The 24,034-nt window shown below is 40.5% G+C and overlaps 1 protein-coding gene across 2 annotated transcripts in view; it reads right to left on the bottom strand.

Moving 5' to 3' along the window:
* atrnl1 (attractin like 1) overlaps nucleotides 1–24,034 on the bottom strand; it is a 720,322-nt gene that overhangs the window by 512,648 nt on the left and 183,640 nt on the right. For both annotated transcript variants that reach the window (XM_033033944.1, XM_033033942.1), the window contains exons 16-18: nucleotides 20,312–20,525; nucleotides 8,874–9,062; nucleotides 2,317–2,535 (exon numbers count right to left, since the gene is read on the bottom strand). In XM_033033944.1, coding sequence (XP_032889835.1) covers nucleotides 2,317–2,535; nucleotides 8,874–9,062; nucleotides 20,312–20,525 — 622 coding nt within the window. The remainder of the gene's footprint in view (nucleotides 1–2,316; nucleotides 2,536–8,873; nucleotides 9,063–20,311; nucleotides 20,526–24,034) is intronic.

Below are 24,034 nucleotides of genomic sequence, written 5' to 3'. Positions count from 1 at the left end.
ATTTCAACTCAAAATCACTCCCGATAAACAATTTTAATTCCTCTTGGAGGAAATTGAGAACTGAAAGTTATCAGTTCCTGCATCTAACTTGTTTTTTTTTTTAACCTAGTGTACTGAATCGGGATTAGTCACAATATTAGAGTTGAATCATTATGCCCATTGCTCACTGTTGATTTCAGGGATTACTACAAACCACTTTCAGCAGATATCCTGGTCTCAACAAGCATTCCCTCAATGGAGATCTATGTGTAGTTACAGGGCTCTTATCCTTTCCCACTCAACATGCCCACTCCCCAGATACTTTCCCATGCAACTGCAGAAGATGCAACACCTAACCCTACACCTCCTCCATCACCACCATCCAGTGTCCACAGCAGCCCTTCCAGGTGAGTCAGAGGTTCAAATGCATCTCTTCAAACCTCATCGACTTCAATCAGTGCTACTGATGTGGTCTCCTTTACATCGGTGAGACCAAGCATAAACTTGGTGACCATTTTGCCAAACATTGTGTTCCGTCCGTCAAGGCTGGCTGGATCACTCATTATTAACAATTTTAACTTTCCTTCCCATACTGACCTTTCTGTCCTTGCCAGAAGGGCTCCATTGCCAGAAGGAGGCCTCATGCAAATGAGAGAAACAGCACCTCATATTCTGTTTGGATACCTTACAACCCAATGGTATGAATACTGAATGATCCAATTTCAAGTAATACCCTCTAACCCTTCACTCTTTCCTGTACATCCATCGTGCACATCCATTTATCTCACTCTCCTACTCCCCCTTCCCCTCCCCCATCACCCTGCTCCTTTTCTTTTCTTCATACACCCATCTCCATCCCCAAGATCCCAATTTCCCTTTTATCCTCCTTCTCTCCCCATCCCCCTGAACCCTTCCTCTTATATCCCTCCCTCTGGCTTTACATTTCACTCCTCTCCTTATTTGGCTTTTTTTTTTAAAACTCATTTTCTCCTCTAGCTTTTAGCAATTACTCCACCCACCCACTTAGCAAACCCTCATCTCTACCCAACTGTTATTTGCCAGGCTTTTTCCTGCCCCCACCTCTCTTTTCCAACTTTCTGCCCCCCCCACCCCCCACCCTATCTATAATGAAGGGTCCCGACACAAAACGTCTGCAGTCCATTCCCTACACAGATGCTGCCTGACCCACTGAGTTCCTCCAACATATTGTGCCTAAAACTAATATCCAGTTCATTCCCCTAAGTGGTGATTATCATCTCTTAAATAAATGGCCACCGTCTGGTAAAAACTGAAGATGTCCACTGAAACAAAGATTTTGATTAAAATATTCTCGTGCCCTCATGGCCCATATTTTGAGATTATGCTGACAACTTTAAAGCTCATCAGCACAGAAAAATACCGTGACAAATCAACATCGTCCATCAGTTTTAAAACAGCAGCCACAAACTCAGTGGTCACAACTTTGACTTGATTAAAGAATATTCTTGTAATGGGCAATTATTTCAAAATGAATTATGTTTTTCATCTCTAGAATACTGAAAATAATACAAGCCATGGTCAGCTTATTTTTTAAATCACTGAACACCTATTCTCAGTGCAAACTTGACATTTACATTTCCTCTATGCCATAAAGAACGTCACAAATAAACAAGGGTGCATATCCTAAAGTCTATAGAAACAATCCTAAAATCTGCATTTGGGACCAATTTTGACACGACAAAATATGGAAAACATTGCAATGTTAAAACAAATGTAATGGCATATGCCCCAAATCATCTAATTCAAAGAATCACTTTGCTTCAATTAAATTAAGGTACTAACATGTCAACATCATAATGGTCCATTAAAGAATTACAGGTAGTATTCTCATTCATTTGGGCTCTGTTGTGCATTGGTTACATAAGAAATTGGATGAACCTCATTTTAGAACAGACACGTTTTTAATTCACGTATCGATGAATGGCCCATGCATTAACAAAAGACACTTACATTAAAACACTAAACCAATGAATAAGATGTGCTTGTCTAGCATTACCACAAGCTAAACTAATTATTAAAATACACAAATTAATTTTTAAATTAATTGACTGCTCCAATACTGAAGCTTTAATTAAAACACAAATTGTTGAAGTAATTCAGCAGGTCAGGCAGTATCTCTGGAGGACATGGATAGGTGACATTTTGCTTAGGGACCATGTGTTTTACTCAAAAGAGTAAAACTCCACCACTTTGTGTTTCAGCAATTCTGCAGTTCCTTGTATCTCCACTGTAGTCCCAATTATACTTGGGTATAATTTAAAGCAACATAGTAAAAAAAATGCTTCACAATATGCATACCTGGGCACTGAATAAAAGCCCATTCATTGCTTTTGTCTTTTGGACAAAGAGCTGTATCGAGTGTCATTTCCTGGGTATTCTTCCCTGCAGATTTCATTGGTCCTCTTGAAGAGCCCTCGAGACATAGCCCCCTTCCCGTGTTAGTGGGATCATTGCACCAGCCACAACCTGGGTGCTCTAAGCACTGTTCACATGTACGAAGTCCAGAACAATTTTGAGCTGCGCAAGCAAAAAAGAGAAAATTGGAATACTTTGAATTTCAAATCAATAATTCACAGACACAGCATGCCATGATTTTCACTCAAATTTAAAGTTCAAATGAATTCTCCATCAACATCAATTTAGCATGCTTGCAAAATAACGTTTTCCTTTCCAGTATGTATTTTGTACATTTTTGGACATTATGCAATATTGGTTCTGTATTAACAACATCCATATTCCGTTCCTTGATCATTCTGCAATAGATCTCAGGATTCACGGTACACTAGAACATGTTTATGACATCCTGATATACATGCAATTAAATTAATTTCCAATTTGATTTATTCTCAAGAATGGGAAACCGATTGTACTTCCTCCCAATTTATTCTCAGCCGTGTACATATTGAAACAGTAATATTTTAGAATGCCACCTTTAATAATGCATCTATGGAGAGAAGGAATAGGCAATGTTTCTTGTCGTGATCACCAGTCACCATTAGCATTCATTTTTTGATGAAAAGCATGCTGACAAATCACTCAAAACAACAAAACAAAATGTGGTCATATTTAGAGAAAAATAGTGGTCAGTGATTCATTTGTGAGGAAAACATGTCATATAAAGTAACTGCATCTACCAGTGAAAACAGCATAATACTCTAGTGAATCATGGAAGAAATCCAGTAATATAGGTACATTATTAGACAACATTACTCTATCCTACTTGGAGAAATTCGTAATATTTACTTGATGGAAATTGGGATTGTAATTCACTGCCTTAATTCAAACAGTATATTTAAGTGAACTATTCACAATTGCTTGGTTTGCTTTGCCAGTGCAGCTTATTTGAAATATAATAAAATTTAAATGCTGAAAATTGCTGGAAAATTTTATCAGATCAGAAGGCAACTGTGGGAACATTTCACGTTGAAGATCTTTGACCTGAAACACTAACTCTGCTTTTCTAACCATTTATGCTCAATAATCCACCGGGTTTTCCCGTTTTTTTACTGTTTTCGTTTCAGCAATGCTCATCTGGTCAATGCACTTTTACCACTTTATTGTATGAAATACTCTGAGTTATTACTAATCATTAAATACTTGGATTTTTTGGTGCTTTGAACTTTTAAAAATCCTTAAGGATGATGCAATCTTCTTAGCAAAATATTACTGCAATATCAGCAGATTACACATTGCTTGAGGCTAGTTTATGAGAACCAATGTCATTACAAGGTGAGCTAATATATTTGCTTTGTCATTAAAATTAGAATTTGCTTGACTGGGGCATTACTTGGCAAAGCTACAAGTTAAATATTCTCCTTTCAGCTCCAATTGGGAGAGAGAGGAGGTGTTTATTTGGCAGATGTAACAATCTGCAGATGCAGGTTTACATAGAAACATAGAAACATAGAAATTAGGTGCAGGAGTAGGCCATTCGGCCCTTCGAGCCTGCACCGCCATTCAATATGATCATGGCTGATCATCCAACTCAGTATCCTGTACCTGCCTTCTCTCCATACCCTCTGATCCCCTTAGCCACAAGGGCCACATCTAACTCCCTCTTAAATATAGCCAATGAACTGGCCTCGACTACCCTCTGTGGCAGGGAGTTCCAGAGATTCACCACTCTCTGTGTGAAAAAAGTTCTTCTCATCTCGGTTTTAAAGGATTTCCCCCTTATCCTTAAGCTGTGACCCCTTGTCCTGGACTTCCCCAACATCGGGAGCAATCTTCCTGCATCTAGCCTGTCCAACCCCTTAAGAATTTTGTAAGTTTCTATAAGATCCCCTCTCAATCTCCTAAATTCTAGAGAGTATAAACCAAGTCTATCCAGTCTTTCTTCATAAGACAGTCCTGACATCCCAGGAATCAGTCTGGTGAACCTTCTCTGCACTCCCTCTATGGCAATAATGTCCTTCCTCAGATTTGGAGACCAAAACTGTACGCAATACTCCAGGTGTGGTCTCACCAAGACCCTGTACAACTGCAGTAGAACCTTACATGAAAAAAAATAGAGTGCTGGAGTAACTCAGCCAGCAGTTAAGGATTTGTATGCTTAGTTAAGCTCTTGTGATTGCACAGGCAATTTCAAAATACAAAGTTTATTGCAATCTCAAAACATTTCCAATTCAAACATAAATTCACAAATTGTGTATTAGACACCTTTCACTCCAGAGTTCCAAGTTTTTTTTAGTTCATATTATCAGGAGCCCCAGCAGTTTCTATCTGCATGCATCATTTGTATATTGCAAAACAATGTAATACAAGTTAGATTTTGAGGCTTATGGGAAGGGTAGTCGAAATGATTAGCAACCTGGGGGTCTCGTAGGCCTCATTGGACTGAGCATAAGTGTTCAGCAAGTCGGCAAGTCTATATTTGGTCTCATCAATGTACAGACATCCCCTTGCAATGTCTTACACGATAAACTGACTATTAATTTCACACAAATTCTTGTTAAATAGGTTTTCTTTCCGCATATAATAATTTTCCTTTTCATCTGTACTTTAGGCCACGTCTTCCAAAACCAGCAGGGAGTTACTTAGTAGGCATTCAAATGGAAGCCCAACATTTCCTCGTAGTTGACCAAATTATCTTAATTTCCAAATATATCTACATTTTCTAACATTCAATCCAGAACCAAAAATGACTACATGCCTAATACCTAATTCTGTTTCTCAATCAACCTGCCTCTTCCAAATCTCTTATAATTCAGCAACCACCAACCTTGTAGTAAGATAAATATATTTGGATACCCAAAACAAGTGTTCAAAATGGTTTGGTGTAGTATAGTTTAGAGATACAGCGCAGAAACAGGCCCTTTGGCCCATCGAGTCCACATCGACCAGCGATCCCTGCACATTAACACTATCTTACACACACTAGCAACAATTTTACATTTATACCAAGCCAATTAACCTCCAAACCCGTACATCTTTGGAATGCGGGAGGAAATCGAAGATCTCGGGGAAAAAACCAATGCAGGTCACTGGGAGCATGTACAAATTTCATACAAACAACCTTAGTCAGGATCGAACTCGGGCCTCTGGCGCTGTAAGGTAGCAGTTCTACCGCTGCGCCACTGTGCTGCCCAAGTGGCACAATCAGTTATGACAAATTTATTTCTAAATTGTCGTTGCACAAAATAATGTATGACAAGGTATTTTTTTGGACGTTCGAGATTACATGTCATGTGGTCATAATGAAGAGCATTTTAAGCTCAAGGGGTAAACAGGAAATCTGGATGAATAGAAATCCACAATATAAAGCTATTTTCAGTCACATCAATGTGTCAAAATGTGAAAAGGCAACAACGTTCCCTGTCACTACATCGCTTATTATAGTAATTGCCTTTTCACGAGGAAAAAGGGCTTTCAACATTAATGTTTTCATAAATTCTTTCCAATGTGAAGGTTTTCAGATGAACTTCAAAGTCATCTGATGCCTCAGATATGAAATCAGGTTATTATTGTGGCTTATTTGCTTTGATGTCAATGACTTAAAACAGTGTTTTAACACAGCCACAATTTGGAAGCAAGTGGTTTTCTATCAGTTCATCCTGAGATGGTTTTCTGTGCTCTCCAGTTACTAATACATTAATTTACAGAACATTTATAGTTAATAAAAGCTATGAACTCTTTAAAACAAATTACAACGATAATGCAACATAAAATTAATTGAAAAGATAAACAATCTTCTCAGACACGAGCCAGATTTGTTTTTAAACAATCTGAATTGGATTGCCATAGCAAACTGCAATTACAAGAATAACCTCAGAGCAGTGCACAACCGGCAAATTTTCTTTGGCCATACAAAGTCATGCTTTTATCAGCATAAATTATTGAAGTATGTCAAGTGCAGGATCTTCACTTCTGTTTCATCCTGTGTTAAAATTAACATATGACCTGAAACTACACTAAATAATAATTCAAAAATTATGCTTTGCTTCCTGAATGATTTCTTCATAATCTCTCCTTCCCCCTTTTGTCTCACGTTTTCCTCCAAGTGCTATCCAGCATTTTCAGGAATTCCACCTTTTAATCCATGTTCCCCTTTCTCCAAAGTAGTTCTGATTTGAAACTGTTGTTATTTTAATGCTTTAATTTAAATCCCTGTTTATCATTAACAAACATTTCTTCACAAATTTAACGTATTCCTGCTTCCCTTTGATTAAAATTATGAGCATTAAAGAGAGTCAACATATTCTAACTATCAAAGAGGGATTGCAATGAGAACTACCATAACACTTGCAGGAATGTCAAGATTGTAAGAGGTTACATTTGGTAGGTCTAAAGACAAATAATAATACAGGGGCAGGGGCAAAGATATCAAATAGTGTAGGCACTTCATATACTTAGCAGTGCAAGAGGCTGTAGTCTACCAAGGAGCCTGGAAGATGTGGCAGGAGACTAAGTGCCAAGATTGGAAATAACAGATTTGAAATGTCAACATTTTGTGGTGTCCTGGTGGGTGCATTCAGGAAATAGATTATGCAAATTCTGAATTATATTATATTCCTGTAAATAACCAGAAAAAAGATGCAAAAACATTAGCCACATGATATAACCTTGGACGCTGGAACTATTTGCCCCAGAGCAAAGAGGCACAAAAGCATTTTTGTAGAAGCTATTAATTTGAAAAATAAATTTCTGGACAATGCTTTGCTAGAAACCCACTTTCAATGTGCCATTCACATATCACTATGGCACACAATGGAATGAGGTGATCTGCAATAATATCATTAAGTCATTTTAATAGAATTATTTTGTTGTCTGTGTAAGTAAGTAAAAATAATGCACACAGATATAAACTACTGGGTTACCTAAAGGCTATGGATCATCTTATTTCTTGCACATCTATCTATATATCTATATATCTATATATCTATTTTAGCTATCTCTCGTTTTAGTTATCTCTTTAGTTAGAGAGATAACTAAAACTCTCATCTTGTTATCTGGGGGGTTGCATTGTGCCTCTACTTGCGAAGAAACGGTACACGACGAAGCTACAAATTTTGTCCCACCTTATTCACCATTGTCCTGTGCTGTAAATGAAACAAGTTTTGTTCAGGTTAATGGTATATTTTAAAAGTTGTTAACGTTTAAAAAAAAACTAACATAAAACAGCGCCCCCCCACCCGACCCCACCCAAGCCAATTAACCTACAAACCAATTTTGTTTTAGTTTGCTTGCGTATAATGCAGTAAGACTAAAGCACAGATGGTTCAGATCTTGTTATGCAATCCAGCCAATAGTTTCTATTATTCCAGAGTATATATAGATCAATCAATGGCAGTGCAGCCAGCAAACTAGTGAAAGTATGATTTCAAAACCAACATTTTAGAACATCTCGGATGTGAAGATTTATACATGGATTAAAGGGGGAAGTGGAAATAAAGTCAAAATTTAAAATACTTTAAAACTCCCCAGAAATGTTAAATATCTGAAGTGAACACCAATGTAAGAGTATATATATATTTTATTTTTTATACGAGTCACAAATTTGTTAGCAAGATAGAAATCTGTTTTAAATCAGTTTGCAACTTCTTGCAACAGAATGTACGATTCTCAAAGGGTTTTCTTTTTAGAAACAGTGAGACTGGTTCATAATTAAGTGAGGTTATTTTTCATTCACTGGTTTCTGAATGTTATGGTAGAGAAAGTCTTAAGACAATGCACCCTGTGGAGAAGCAAGAAATCACTGACAGCATCTTCTGCATTGAGCCGCACGTACCTCAGAAGTTACTGTCAGAATTCTTTTCATTATAACAGTGGATGCCGATAGATCCTGTGTTATTTGGTGAAATTTTAAATCACTTGCATTGTATTATGAAATGTCACCTACATGTTGGCTCCTCACTTCAAGCACTTCTGAATGCCCATCTCACACAACTACTCAACCATCTAAAAACAAATATTCATGTGTGCATTTCCAGTACAAGCTAATGATGGGCTCATACGAGTAGCAACTCAGGGCTATTTGACTCCATTGAGAAGTTTTAGTTTAGTTTAGAGATACAGCACGGAAACAGGCCCTTCGGCCCATCGAGTCCACGTCGACCAGCGATCCCCTTACACTTACCCTATGTTACACACACTAGGGTCAATTTATATTTATACCAAGCCAATTAACCTACAAACCAGTTTGTCTTTAGAGTGTGGGAGGAAACCGGAGATCCCGGAGAAAACCCACACAAGTCATGGGGAGAACGTACAAACTCCGTACAGACAGCACCTGTAGTCAGGATCAAACCTGGGTGTGCGGCAACAACTCTACTGCTGCACCATCAAGAAGATTGAGGCCATCTGAGTTATCACAAACATAGGTTAATTTAGAGGAATGTAAATTATCAAATACTTACAAAGACAATTTGTAGTCTGCCACTCCATGCATTGTCCATATGGGAAAGAGATGACGTAAGTATTGGAATCCACACAACGGCGAGCACTGCTGCACCACATGCATTCCACACCCTGGCTGGTACAATTTGAACACGTTGCTCTGAGGGAGCAGGGAGTCTTGCATGATCTAGCACTTTGATTTGGACTCACTAGAAAACAAAAAGTATCTCAGAATTTGACAAACAATAATTCACTGCAATTTATCATGAAAATTACAATTAATTGCACCGTGCACCATTCGGCTCCATTCCATGTCACTATTATTTTGTTCAATAATCAATTTATACATAACCATCAGCATAAGAAGAGTGGGCAATTCTATTCCATTGGCCCATAAATGTATTTTTAAGTGGGAGTTTGAACAGCTTCTGTGATTCCATTAATAATAAAATGTTATCCTATTATATTGGTTAACCTAACACTGGATGGGATAATTTAGTGATATAGTTGGTCAGTTTGAATTTCCATTATAGTTAAACCAATTGTAAAAATGTTGCATCTATTGGAAATGAAACAATTCTGCACACCATGAAGCATTTGCAATTACAAATACTATGGCTGCTACAAGAGAATTTATCCAATAGAACGACAACAAAAAATAGAAAGGAGCACCACTGGTCTATTGAAATTTAACATTTGTTTTATTTTGTATCTTATGTCCATGTCCAATTGTAATCCAGTCTGACAGAGCAGTATATCTCCTCTGATGATGCCAAGCAATGCCACAAGTCTCCAGCATGGTAACAGTGACAGGCATTATTTAAAGCGCTTTCTCACGGGGCGACTTGACGCAAGATGTAACCAGAGTGAAGTGGTCGTGGTCTAGCACGATATCACACGATATAACGGGGGGTAGATAAAGAGTTCCCACGGGTACTCGGCATTTCTGTTATTTGTGCGAGTGACTTGTCCGTCTCCCGAGCTTTCCCGTTAAATCTTGAATGAACATTGTGAACTGTGAAGTGTCACGTGGCACAAATCATGTCACTTTTTTTTAGACAAGCATTACAAGTGAAAATTGCCTGCCCTCATGCATAATTTATTTTATGGCTCTCGTTCCCTTCACATACAGAGAAAGTTATATGGCATCGCTAAAATCAATATGCATTCCGAGTATTAAATATAATCGTTTATACTCAATGTTAAACGATTACAGATCATAGAAATGTAGTGAGTCCAGCGCGACTGTAAACGGCATGGGAAAAGCCGGTTTGTGCCAAGTGTATCTGAGCGAGCCGCATACAGAAAACCACTGAAATCTCGAATTCACGAGTTCAGAATTTATAAACAAAGTACTTAGAGAATCATAGGAACAGAAAATAGGTCACATAATTTATATAATAAGTAACCACCATTCCAAAATCAAATAGTATCGAATCAAATGAGTTCAAAAGAGATGGACAAAGCTTGAAAATAAAGACGTTCACCGAGGGCGGCCCGCAGAGGTGACAGCGGAACCTCCGGTCGGTCCTCGAAGAAAGGGGAACTAAATCCCCATTCACAAAAGAGAAGGTAATTGCGCGGGAGTGTTAATAATTGACAATCTGCTGCTGCCTGCCCGCTGAGTTAAAAAGTTCCCACGGTAGACTCACGATACACAGTGTATCGTGAGTCTTGCGTGGGAACTTTTTAACTCAGCGGGCAGGCAGCAGCAGATTGTCGCTCCCTTCAGTTTCACCCCACCTACACCCCTCTGCTTCCCGGCCATGTGTGTGACCCCTTCCCTCCCCTCTCCAGCTCCCCGCTCATTGCACCGGCGCGGGGGCTTTGCACTGTCTTCACGTCGGCGATGCCAGCAGGTCAGTGCCAGTCACCGGAGACGTCAGGACCAACGGGACACCGATCCCCAGGCCCACTGCAAGCACTGAGATCCCAGAGATCCACAGCCAGCAGCAGCCCAGCCCAGCCCCGCTCCAACTCCAGAGGAACACGCTCCCCGTAGGGCCAGAAGCTGATGGTGTGCAAGGTACGGCTTGTTCTTGGGGTTGCGGATGAGGGGGCGCAGCTCGGGCTGTGACGTCTCCGGCCACCCCCCTGTACAGGAGCTGAGACTGGGGACTGTACCGTCCTTGCAGGAGAGTGGGGTTGTTTGCAGTTGCAGAGGGAGGGGGCAATGGCAGTACAGTTCCCAGTCTCAGCTCCTGTCCAGGGGGGTGGCCGGAGACGTCAGGACCAACGGGACACCGACTGCAAGCACGGAGATCCCAGAGACTCACAGCCAGCAGCAACTCTAACCCAGCCCCGCTCCAACTCCAGAGGAACCCGGGTTGCGGATGAGGGGGCGCAGCTCGGGCTGTGGGCGAACTGCCACTTATCGCTGTAGCGGCCCATCGGGGAGCGGGTTCCTGTTGGTCCTGACGTCTCCGGCCACCCCCCTGGACAGGAGCTGAGAGACGTCAGGACCACCAGAAGCCGCTCCCCGATGGGCTGCTACGGCGACAAGTGGCAGTTCGCCCACAGCCCGAGCTGCGCCCCCTCATCGGGACACCGAACCCCAGGCCCACTGCAAGCACGGAAATCCCAGATCAGCAACTCCAGCCCAGCCCCGCTCCAACTACAGAGGAACACGCTCCCCGTAGGGGCAGAAGCTGATGGTGTGCAAGGTACGTCTTGTTCTTGGGGTTGCGCAGCTCGGGCTGTGGGCGAACTGCCACTTGTCGCCGTAGCGGCCCATCGGGGAGCGGATTCCTCTGGAGTTGGAGGGACAGGGAGACACAGCGGCTTTTGAGAATGGTGGGCAATCACTTCCAAAGTTCTGCCCACACAGTCAGTACACCTCTCCTACACTTGTCTCCCGCACTAAGATCATCTCGCAGAGAATGATCCCAGTAATAGCATGTTCATTCCAGATTACTCACCTTCTGTCCCCTCTGTCCAGCTTCCGGGTTCACTGTTCGCAGGAGTTCCCACGGTAAACGCAAGAGTTATTACGGATATCGCACTGGCCACTACGTTCATATAATGTTGCAATGCTCAACCACAAGTGTACAAGTCACTCTTGGAGAAATTCAAGCTTGCTTGAATTTTCTCCCGAGTCAACAAGTTACACGATTACCTGCCGTTAGCGCCACGGTGGTCCACGGTGGTCCACGAATGCCGTACGGTTATCGTACGAGGTTCCCACGATGTTCAACTCTGGTTACCTCTTGCGTCAAGTCATTGTCATTGCAATTCAGTCCATTTGCTACTTGTTGGACAGCCAGTTCATTGCTAACCTCTTCCACAGAGGAAGGAACAGAATGAGCATGGGATCAATTATCACCAATGTTTGCACAGTGCGAGATGGCTGTTGCAAGACTAGATTTGCCAGGAAAGCACCAGTGGATTTAGAAATTAATATTCTCCAGACTCCTGACCGGGAACGCTCGCTATGTCACAGCTGCTAATATTTTAAGTGCTGGCACAGAGGTGGGGGAAGATGTGAATAATTGTCTGTCAGAACCTCATTGGTACGAATGGAAAGATAGCATGTCTTCCTCTGCAATAGCCTGGCTTTTGTGAAATGGGTAGAGTTCTTTACTCAGCACCCGCTGTAACAGCAAAACAGCATTATGTTTGAAACAATCATTCAGTCCAAGAGCATGTTTTCAATTATTCCACGCTTCTGAGCTAACCACTCCAGATCAGCCTAGGGCTAATGAGGGTGTCCAGTTTGATCTTTCCTGGTCCGAGAACACTAACGCAATTATCAAAAAAGCTCATCAGCGCCTCTACTTCCTGAGAAGATTACGGAGAGTCGGATTGTCAAGGAAGACTCTCTCTAACTTCTACAGGTGCACAGTCGAGAGCATGCTGACCGGTTGCATCGTGGCTTGGTTCGGCAATTTGAGCGCCCTGGAGAGGAAAAGACTATAAAAAGTAGTAAACACTGCCCAGTCCATCATTGGCTCTGACCTTCCTTCCATCGAGGGGATTTATCGCAGTCGCTGCCTCAAAAAGGCTGGCAGTATCATCAAAGACCCACACCATCCTGGCCACACACTCATCTCCCTGCTACCTTCAGGTAGAAGGTACAGGAGCCTGAAGACTGCAACAACCAGGTTCAGGAATAGCTACTTCCCCTCAGCCATCAGGCTATTAAAACTGGCTCAGACAAAACTCTGATTATTAGCAACCACTTTCTGTTATTTGCACTACCAGTTTATTTATTCATGTGTGTATATATTTATATCATGGTATATGGACACATTTATCTGTTTTGTAGTAAATGCCTACTATTTTCTGTGTGCTTAAGCAAAGCAAGAATGTCATTGTCCTATACAGGGACACATGACAATAAACTCACTTGAACTTGAACTTGAAGGTGTGAATGAATCTGATCTGGGACACTGAACGCTGTCAAGTTCTTTACTGGAAAGTGTCTATTATTTCAAGGTGTTAACAGCCAGTGATTATGTTGTTGGTTTAACTTTGTGCTGGTTGATCCAATTCTATCAAACTTCCAATTTCTACTTCTCTTTCCTGTTCTGAAAATATTTGACAATCAGCTTCTGGAAAATAGGAATAACTTTCCCTATGTTTTCTGATGAGAGAATACATGACAAAAGATATATGTTTCCTTTGGGAGGTCAAAAAGGTCTGTATTTACAGATAGGCAACGTTTCGGCCCGAAACGTTGCCTATTTCCTTCGCTCCATAGATCCTGCCACACCCGCTGAGTTTCTCCAGCACTTTTGTCTACCTTTGATTTTCCAGCATCTGCAGTTCCTTCTTAAACAATGTATTACAGATACATTGCCATGTCTTTGAATCATAAACATTTACCATGTAGGTATTGCATATTTAGTTCATCACATCCATGTCACTCAAATATAGTTATTTCCACCTCCCAGTTCTTGGTCTGTCGGCTTGTGGTTGTAGTTTTCCCACATGCTCATCCCAGCTACATTTTTAATGTGGCAAGGCTTTCTCTCTCCACCACATTCTCATGGAATGGGTTCCAGTTCCCCACTGGGTGAAAAATAAATCTTTCATCTTACAGCACTGAACCTTCAGCCAATTAACGAAAATCTACATCATCTAGTTTTTGACCTCTTAGTGAAGCTAACAGATCCTTCCTGTTAACTTTGGCAAGCTATCAATTTTGTACACCACAATTATTTTTTTTCCTAAATTTTTCATCATCTTCTGTCCCAAATCGAGAATAAAACTAGTTTTATCACTCTCATCACAACTACAATTCTAACACAGCATTCTCCTTCTCTTCAAAAATGTCAGGAAAAATACATTTGCATTTGCAAAGCTTCTTTCACAACCTCACAATACCTTAAATTGAAATAGACCTAATTTTGTGTAGTTGGTATTATAATGTACTAAAGTCTGAAGAAGGTTCTCAACCCGAACGTCACCCATTCCTTCTCTCCAGATGCCAGCATTTTGTGTCTACCTTCGATTTAAACCAGCATCCGCAATTCTTTCCTACACATAATGTACCCAATGTTTTTTTGCATGTCAAATTTACATACGTAGGATTGCCATGCTTTTTATCAATATGTACTATATATGGTGACACCACTCACCGAGAATACTTTTATTAATGAAAATATCTGTTTAGGTTACCCCAATTGTAAAATTAGTCATTTACACTTTTCCTTGAAAACAAGAACTGCATTATACCCAACATTGATGTTTCATACTTGTACTTAATTCCATATTGCTTTTTTAAGAGGTTGAAACCTTGGCAATTCAAAATTCAGCTAGATGTCATTTGAGGAAGTTAATGAGCCTGAATGGATAAAATAGCCTTTCCTCATCATTGGCTTTTCTGTTCTGAAAAAAAAAATATCGCTCTACCCCATAACAACATATCATTTTGATTGTTACATTACAGTCCAGAGAAAAGAAATAATATCTTCAGATTGCACAGCCAATATATTTGTTGACAACACACCTATTGTGCACTGATGGGCAAAATAATTACTGAGTGCTAATGGATAATCTGACCAGAACACAACATTTTGCATTTTAAATACTATTTCGTAGCAGATTGTTTCATTTTAACAGTGATGTTTAATACACTGCTTCGCCACGTTCATTTTCTTAATTATCTTTAAATTCTTTTTAACAAAGTTGTCGGTATAACTAGCAAATTAGTGTAGAATTAGGGATGGAACACTGCTATTGAAAAACGAGCATGTATTTCAAAGAAATGCTTCATGCTTCTTTCAATCAAGTGCAAGACTGCCCCCTAGTGCCATGGATTTAAAAGTTGATCAAAAATTGTTGAAAAGCCTGTGACGTATCTGACTCATTGTGTTAGGATTTTGTTTAAAATCCAATCTTTGAAGAAAGCCGAGAAATAATACGAGTTAAATTATTGGGGTTTTTTTCATTTTGCTACACTCTTAAAGCATTTTGTGTGCAATAAAGCATCTCATGTATCACAAAGTAGGACAAGATAGAATGAAAGCAACAAAATTATTTCATCTGTGTGGAAGATCCACATTGTAGTTAGTTTAGTTTATTGTCATGTGTACCGAGGTACAGTGAAAACCTTTTGTTGCGTGCTAACCAGTCAGCGGAAAGACAATACATGATTATAATCAAGCCGTCCACAGTGTACAGATACGTGATAAAGGGAATAACGTGAATAACGTTTAGTGCAAGATAATTAGAGGCTTTAAAAAGAGGCAGCGTTAGCAACGACAACTGACTTTTTGAAAATGGTGCCGTTGAAAATTAAGGGGACTCTGCAGTTAGAGTACAATGAAAAGAAAGAAGAACATAAGGGTGGTGGGGTGGAAGATTGCAACCTTCACGTGGTCCGCCCTGTTTCGAAGAATGCAATCAACCCGGTATGCACAATCAAATAAGATCAAATAGAACAAGTTGTTCTACAACTTTAGGATGTGCACGCCATACGCAAAAAGAAGAAGATAAGGATGGTGTCGGATCAGGAGAGCAGAGGCACCGTACAGACACTTAGCATTGTGTAGACAAACTAGCATTGTGGCGATAAGCACCACATTTTCGGGGTGACTTCCAGGGAGGATAAGTGATGGACCTGTACTAACTACACAATTCTAGAGACCACCAGGGAACATCAGAGTGAACAAAATTCGATGTTTACACATTTCCAAGTAATGAAACACAGATAAATTAACAGTGAATAACTGCAAATTGATACACGTTTAGAGCAAGAGTTAGTTAATTCAGGGTTGGAAAAAAAGTAACTTAAGGAAGACGAGCAGCTTTTCCACTCAGAATGGAACAGGACAATGCATGGAATGTTTATATTTATGGACAAGGAAGAGAAGCCATTGCTGGTGACACTGGTTTGATTTAATAAATTTAATTTAGTGCACTGCCACAGAGCTGTGCAACAGAGTGGGGATTGGAGGGTTGTTTCAGAGGAGGGTGCTGCAGTCAACAACTTTAAAGACAGAGATGTAGAAACAGATGATGGTTTATAAAAGAAGACACTGGTCAGGCAGCATCTCAGGAGAACATCCATATGTCATGTCCCTTCTGACCTTCATTCAGTTGCAAGCTGGATTTTAATAATAGAGAGAGACTACAGAAGAGGATAATGAAAGTTAAAGGAGAGTCAATTTTATCAAATGTGAATCAGAAGAAAAAATGTGATCTAGTCGCAATCAGAATGTTACTTATTTTGAGGAAGCTGTTCATGATACTCAAGGCAAGTTGGATACAGAATTGAAAAGATGCAGAGTATCAAGGTAGAAAGTTTCAGGAATTGAGAACTTTAGGGGAGGAAGGTTGAAGATGAAGGAAGGACAACAGAAGGGAACAAAACTATGAAGTTAAGACATTGATGGCAGATGAAAGGAGGAGGAAAATAACTGAAAGACATGGAGCTTTTGAGGATGTGAGAGAGAAGTATGATGAATAGGTTTGATGTAGATTCAAGTCTGGAAATGGATAATTCCGAAACAGATGGTTCATTACCAGACAAGGCCTTATGGAAGGCAAGAAAATACAAAGTTGGGACAATGACACGATTGCAAACTATGGTGGCTGCAAATTGATCGTGATCAAGCTTTAATCATTTAAACCTTGAAATCTGAGTTCCTTAGAAACTGTGTTGCAAGTGTAGACAGGAGCATTTGAGGCAGTCCCTCAGATTGAAGATGAATATTTCCCACTTTAGTTCCATGGGAGTTGCGCTGACTGATGAGGCCAATGTGTGAACCATACACCATACTTGACTAATCTTCTGGAATTTTTTGAGATTGTGACAAGTAAAATGGATGAAAAAAAGTCAGTGGATGTAGTGTATCTGGAGTTTCAGAAAGCCTTTGATAAGGTCCCACACAGGAGATTAGTGGGCAAAACTAGAGCACATGGTATTGGGGGTAGGGTATTGACATGGATCGAGAATCGGTTGGCAGACAGGAAACAAAGAGTAGGAATAAATAGGTCCATGTCAGAATGGCATGCAGTGGCATGTGGAGTGCCGCAAGGCTCGGTGCTGGGGCCGCAACTATTCACAATATATATTAATGATTTAGATGATGAAATTAAAAGTAACACTACCATATTTGCAGATGACACAAAGCTGGGTGGCAGTGAACTGCGAAGAGGATGCTAGGAGGTTGCAGGGTGACTTGGACAGGTTGAGTGAGTGGACAGATGCATGGCAGATGCAGTATAATGTAGATAAATGTGAGGTTATCCACTTTGGCGGCAGGAACAAGGAGGCAGATTATTATCTCAATGGTGTCAGATTAGGAAAAAGGGAAGTGCAACGAGACCTGGATGTCCTTGTGCACCAGTCACTGAAAGTAAACATGCAGGAACAGCAGGCAGTGAAGAAATCTAATGGCATGTTGGCCTTCATAATAAATGGATTTGAATATAGGAGCAAAGAGGTCCTTCTGCAGTTGTACAGGGCCCTGATGAGACGACATCTGGAGTATTGTGTGCAGTTTTGGTCTCCTAATTTGAGGAAGGAAATCCTTGCTATTGAGGGAGTGCAGAGTAGGTTCATGAGGTTAACCCCCGGGATGGCGGGACTGTCATATGAGGAAAGATTGGAAAGACTGGGCTTGTATTCACTGGAATTTAGAAGGATGAGAGGTTATCTTACAGAAACTTATAAAAGAACTGGACAAGCTAGATGCAGGTAAAATGGTCCCAATGTTGGGGGAGTCCAGAACCAAGGGCTACAGTCTAAGAATAAAGGGGAGGCCATTTAAAACTGAGATGAGAAAAAACATTTTCACCCAGAGTTGTGAATTTGTAGAATTCTCTGCCATAGAAGGAAGTGGAGGCCAATTCACTGGATTGATTTAAAAGAGAGTTAAATAGAGCGATTGGGGCTAACAATCAAGGGGTATAGAGAGAAGGTGGGCACGGGTTACTGATTGTGGATGATCAGCCATGATCACAATGAATGACGGTGCTTGCTCAAAGGGCCGAATGGCCTGCTCCTGCACATATTCTCTATGTTTCTATGAGTCAAACCAGCTGATCTCTTCCTCGAACAGACTTGGAATTATGTGTTTGTTTCAGGTGTCAGGTGTTAGGCTTGCCCAACACATGCAACCTAGTTAATTAACCGCTCAGTTTAAATCAGCATCTGCAGTACCTTCCGACGCCTTTGGTTAATGAAGGGTTCAATGCTGAAGATGTCAATTGGGAGAGGACACATGTTAATTCACACATCCCCCCCCCCCCCCCCCCTAGTGCACTTGGGATTCATAGTCCAAGTCTCAGAAAGAAATAGTGATGTATGTTGCCTTTCAGACCATGGGCTCTGAGGCAAGTTTTAAGATTTGATCATTGAAACTGACTTCCTCACCCAACCAAAAAGCTGTGCTAGAGCAACGGGAGCAGAGAGTTTCAATGTCTGTCTATTCTGAGAGCCGGCTTCTTAGTTAGGGGAAGTGGTCCATGTCTTCGAGGGTCATACAGGTTGGTTGAGCACTCTTATTTTGCAGAAATGCATGGCCCATTCTTGTGGCCTTCAGTGTACAAGCCAGTATGACTTTGTGAACATTTGGAGGCCAAACTCTATGTATTCCAACTCGATTAGATGTTGGAGAAATCTTACTTCTGACGAGGAGGTGAAGCAGATTGAACAATTTCTGATTAGTCCTGTATGTCAGTTCTACTCCAGCAGGCAGGGTGCTGGAGGTGAAGTAAACAAACCAAAGTTGGCCGACTTATTTTTCCCACAAGGTAAATCTTTGCTGTTATTCCCAATCTTTAAAAACTGCTAACCAAGAACATCACGATTTTAATTTTTCCTCTCTCTGGAATCAATTTATGCCCTGGTGATTATGCTCTAGTGTCAATGGAATCTATATGGTATTACATACAAGTAGATCAAACTGGCCTAATCGTTATTTGTGCATGATAATACTAATAGAGAAAAAGAAAACATGGCGTTTGCAAAATGATAGGAAATTCATAAAATTGATTTTGTGAACCATTCAGTCACCATTCATCACAAAAGCAACACATATAGAAGAGTGAACAATTGAAGAACATTTCCTTTGTCTGTTATTAAAGCACAGGTACAAATGGTTCTTTGGACACGAGTTTTCAATCCCACCAGCTGCAGAAACCTTGATGGTTAATACAAATGTAGACAATGAAAACCAGAAAATGTTGAAAATGAGACAGATCTGTGGGAAGTGGAACAGAGTTAATGTCTCAGATCAAAAACCCTTCATAAAAGCTAGGAACGTGAGAGAACAAATTAGATTTAAGGTACTTTGAGTTGCCTGTCATTGTTTTTTCTCCACCCTATTCTGAACTCCCCATGTGCCCTCCTTCATTGTTGCAATGAAGCACAACAGAAACTTAGGGAACAGCTTCTCATCTTCCAGCTAGGCACCTTTGGGACCAAATTCAAGAATTGTAAAAGCCTATTTTTCTTCTTTACATCAGATTGAACAGGTCTGCCATTAGGTTATTCATCAGTAACATGAACTCAGTTTTCCTCTCGTCAAAGACATTGCCCTTCCAGCATTCTCCTTTTGGTTTCAGGTTTCAGCATCAGCTGTCCTGCATTTCATCGAAAAACGAGTCCTGTTTCTTGCTTTCTCTCTCTCTATCCACACCAACATATTTAAAGGTCAGCTCTGTAAACATTGGGATCAATTGGGGAACCTTAGCCACATTATACAAGAGATATTTCCTTTATCCAACTAATTTTCCCCCCACCCTTTCTTCAACTTAAAACTCACTTTTTAAAACAAAACACTCTCCCAGTTCTGATCATGGTTTTTTGATCTGAAATGTGAATTCTTTCATTTTCCACAGATGATGCCATTCATGCTGAGTGTTTCCTGCATTTTCTGCAGAAATTCTATGTCTTGTGGTCCTGCCATCTGAAGGGAAGTGTTTGCGTGGTTTTTTTTTGTACTCCTTGTATTTGGGTTAATATGAAAGTAGTTTCACTGACACATCCAGGTAAATAAAAACTTACCAACTGGCTTTTCACAGACTAAGCCATCCGTCATCTCTGTGCACGCGTAGGCCTTTAAACCAGCAACTTCTGCTTTTACCAGGTATGCACAGAATCCAGAGTCATTGGGTTCACCTGGCAGCCATTGTATGGTGGTGTTTGTAAAAGGTGACATATCTTCCCAACCCCAGTATGAGATGTTGATCTTGCGCAATCCAACCCAAGGTGATATTTTCTGTCATAACCAAGGAAAAAGCGAAGAGCCAATCAGTTCACTGGTTAAATGTGCAATTTTCTCCCATTAGATATCAATACTGGTCTGCATATGCTTAGTTGCATTGATTTTATAACTTGAATTTAGAATGCATTCATATATTGGTGTCTTTCTTATTCCATGATAATAAAGATTAATGCTAGCTCCAACTTAGAGCGGAAAGCAGACTGTTCCAATTGTGTACCATTATACCTGACAACCCTCCATTGCAATAGAACCCACTGTAACCATCCTTGGATCATTAACACTAACATATTTTACAAATGTGTAATAAATATGTGATCTCTCTACAATATATACATCATCCTGCTTCAATACTGTCTTGCTAGTTCTCCATGTTTTGCCAGGTTTGGGTTACTTTTAAAAACACACAAAACAAATATTATCCAATTACATAACATACAATTATTCAGTTATCTTGGGCTTAAATGTTACAGAATATGTTTAAATTATGAAATCAGTTAATTTTTACAGGAGCAGAAACAATGTGACTCAGTAGAAGAAACATATAAGTTTCCTCATAACCTAACCCAGGCTAATAAGATTAAAGTTTCATCTTTCTGCTAGGTAAAATGAGCAATATAATACCCCTATAAGCTGCAGCTTGAAAGTATAAAATTGCCACTGGTGACAAATTCACAAATCCAGTCAAGGCTTGCATTCAAAATTTAAAAAAACTCTTTTGTTTTTTACTGTCAACATTTTCACTACTAAATCCTACAAAAGCTAGATACCCCTAAAATGTCACCTCAACACTTCTGTTATATTCCAGTTAAAATAACAATTCCCTTTCTTTCAAGGCTTGCAGTATTACTGATTGTGAATAGAAAAGGGGCTAGAGTTGAGTTAAGCCCCTATCCCACTTAGGAAACCTGAACGGAAACCTTTGGAGACTTTCCGGCCACACCCAAGGTTTCCTTGCGGTTTCCGGAGGTTGAAGGTGGTTGCCGGAGGTTGCAGGTAGTGGAAGCAGGTAGGGAGACTGACAAAAAGGGGCATTTGAGAAAGAAACACCAAATCATGCACAGACTGTCTTGTGAAAATTTATGAGATCCAACATTCGTCTCCATGTTATCCACCCAGATGGCTCCAACGGTTTGGGGCAAAGTAGAGACATATCATAAATACATGACGATGCATGGCAGTCTAAGAACCAGCTTTCGTTCAGTCAAAATTCTCTTAATCATGTTCCATGGGTATTGCCTACTTATAGTTTTTGGTAAAAGAGTATGCAGAATGAATGTTATTGTTTCATCAGAGTACCAGCACTCTTATTGTACATTTAGCAATCCATCTATTGGCCATAGGAGCCTAAGATTGTTTCATGATCAACTTTAATGAACGGAAAATGGATAGCACCTCATAGCAGCAGAGATGGATAGGTAGCTAGAAATGATAAACAGTATAGTGTACACTGGCCCTGAAATGTAGTATTGCTTAAAAATGTGGCACGATGAATTAGTTGAGCCTCAGGTCTAAAGCACTATTGATACTTACTGTGAAGAGCCCTCAACTAAAATGGCCATTAAACATCTAGAAACAGCGCACCTACGACACACATCAATTCAGAGGCAAGAGCAGGAGGATGAAGGTTGATGATCGACAACTGCAAGTTTTCTCATTAGGTTACAATATTCGTGCAATAAAGAAACTGGATAAATGAGCAGATTTGGGAACTTGATATTCTTGGTTACAGTGTATTCAGAATGATAAGGCAAAAGATCGTACTGAGAATATGACAGGGTTGGAGATAGCTGGTGATAGTTTATGAAGATTAAAATTACACTTAGATACAGGGATAGTACATTAAGTGGGTCAAACAAAAATGTATTTGGTCAGAAGTTACGAACAGAAAAAGTGTAACTGCATTACTGGGGGTTTAATAAGGGGTTTCAAATAATGGGTAGGTGGTCGAGATGCAAATCTCCAGGCAGAGAGAGATTTAAACATAAGATAGGTGAACAACCTTCTCTCCAAATAAAATAGACTGAGTGTAAACATGCAGGCAAGGATAGAGTACAATAGTGTAAGAGGGAGTGAAACAGGAAAGGGTGAAGAGCTGAGTGGAGGAATTTCTGAAATACCTGTGACCTTTTTATAATTTGAGAACAAAACAAATACTAGTATGTTCAGTTCTGTAGAATGAAATAGTCAATGGGACAGAAAATATAAACCATGGAATGTTATGAAATGAAATCACTTACAATGGTGAGGGGAAAAATGACTGAGGGAACAATAAAAACATTTTATCGGTCTTGTTGAAGTCAAAGCTAATGTCATAATGCATGGATTGCTGTGTGAATGTGAAGGAAGAGATGTGATTTTGGAGTTATAAAAAGAGGACTGAAAAATGTTGGAAACTATAATAGGTCAGAAACTGCAGATTTGGGAACTTGAGCCACACAGGGGAAGAGATGCATTCCATGAAATATGGAGGGGATCGGAATAGTTAATGAATTATGTAATCAAATTTCAGAAATCGCATAGCGTGGCACAGTGGCGCAGCCTCACAGCACCAGTGACCCGGGTTTGGTCCCTTCAGGGTGGCGGTAGCGGCGGGCAGAAGAAAACATTGATGCTGGCGAGCGGGTTGGGGGCTTAACTCCCACACCATCGGAGACACTTAGAGGTGTTCTGGGTCAGCTCCGGGAGATGCACCGGGGCACAGAGGCTGAGCGATGGCCGGAGGTGAAGTTCGGCGGGTTCACGGGCTGATGTCGGCGAGATGTCGCAGTGCACGAGTCCACAGAATGGGCCATTGGAGGCCCTCAAGCAGCCTGGGACTCAAGTAGATCAGGCCCTACTCCAAGCAGCCGAGGGTGCCGAATGGACACGGTCTGCAGTGGTACGGAGTGGTAAAGCAGCGGTAGAAGACATTGACCATATTGTTTGGCAAGGCCACCATCTGCAACTCTGACCCAATGTCCACTGTCAGGACAATCGGCCTTCATGGCCAAGCCAAGATTCAACATTTAATTTTTTTTAATATTTCTGACTTGAAGGATACAGGATGGCATCTAAAACTTATTTCATTGTGCATGGTACACGTGACAACAAAGTATCATTGAACCATTTATCATTGAGCCATTCATCCTGACCTCAGATGCTGTCAGTGTGGAGTTTGCATGTTCTCCCTGTGACGTGTCTTCGGGTTCTCCTGTTTCCTCCCATATCCCCAAAATGTGTGGGTTTGTAGGTAAATTGCACCAAAGGTGTAAGAAGTGGATGAGAAAGTTCAATAACATAGAACTAATGTGAATGGGTGATCGATGCTCAGCATGTGCTCGGTGGGCCGAAGGGCCTGTTTTCATGCTGTATCTCCAAATTAAATGTCAGACATTATAGTGCATGCCAAAATTCCAATTACAATCGTATAGCTCTCCAAAGAATAAACTCATGCTTCACACAAAAAATTGCAGTGCTCGATATTAAAAAAACCATGACAATTCAGCTTCAAACCTAAAGGCTGA

The sequence above is a fragment of the Amblyraja radiata genome, chromosome 15 (assembly GCF_010909765.2).
Source record: "Amblyraja radiata isolate CabotCenter1 chromosome 15, sAmbRad1.1.pri, whole genome shotgun sequence".
Classification (NCBI taxonomy): domain Eukaryota; kingdom Metazoa; phylum Chordata; class Chondrichthyes; order Rajiformes; family Rajidae; genus Amblyraja; species Amblyraja radiata.
This window is presented reverse-complemented; position numbering and strand designations above follow the sequence as displayed.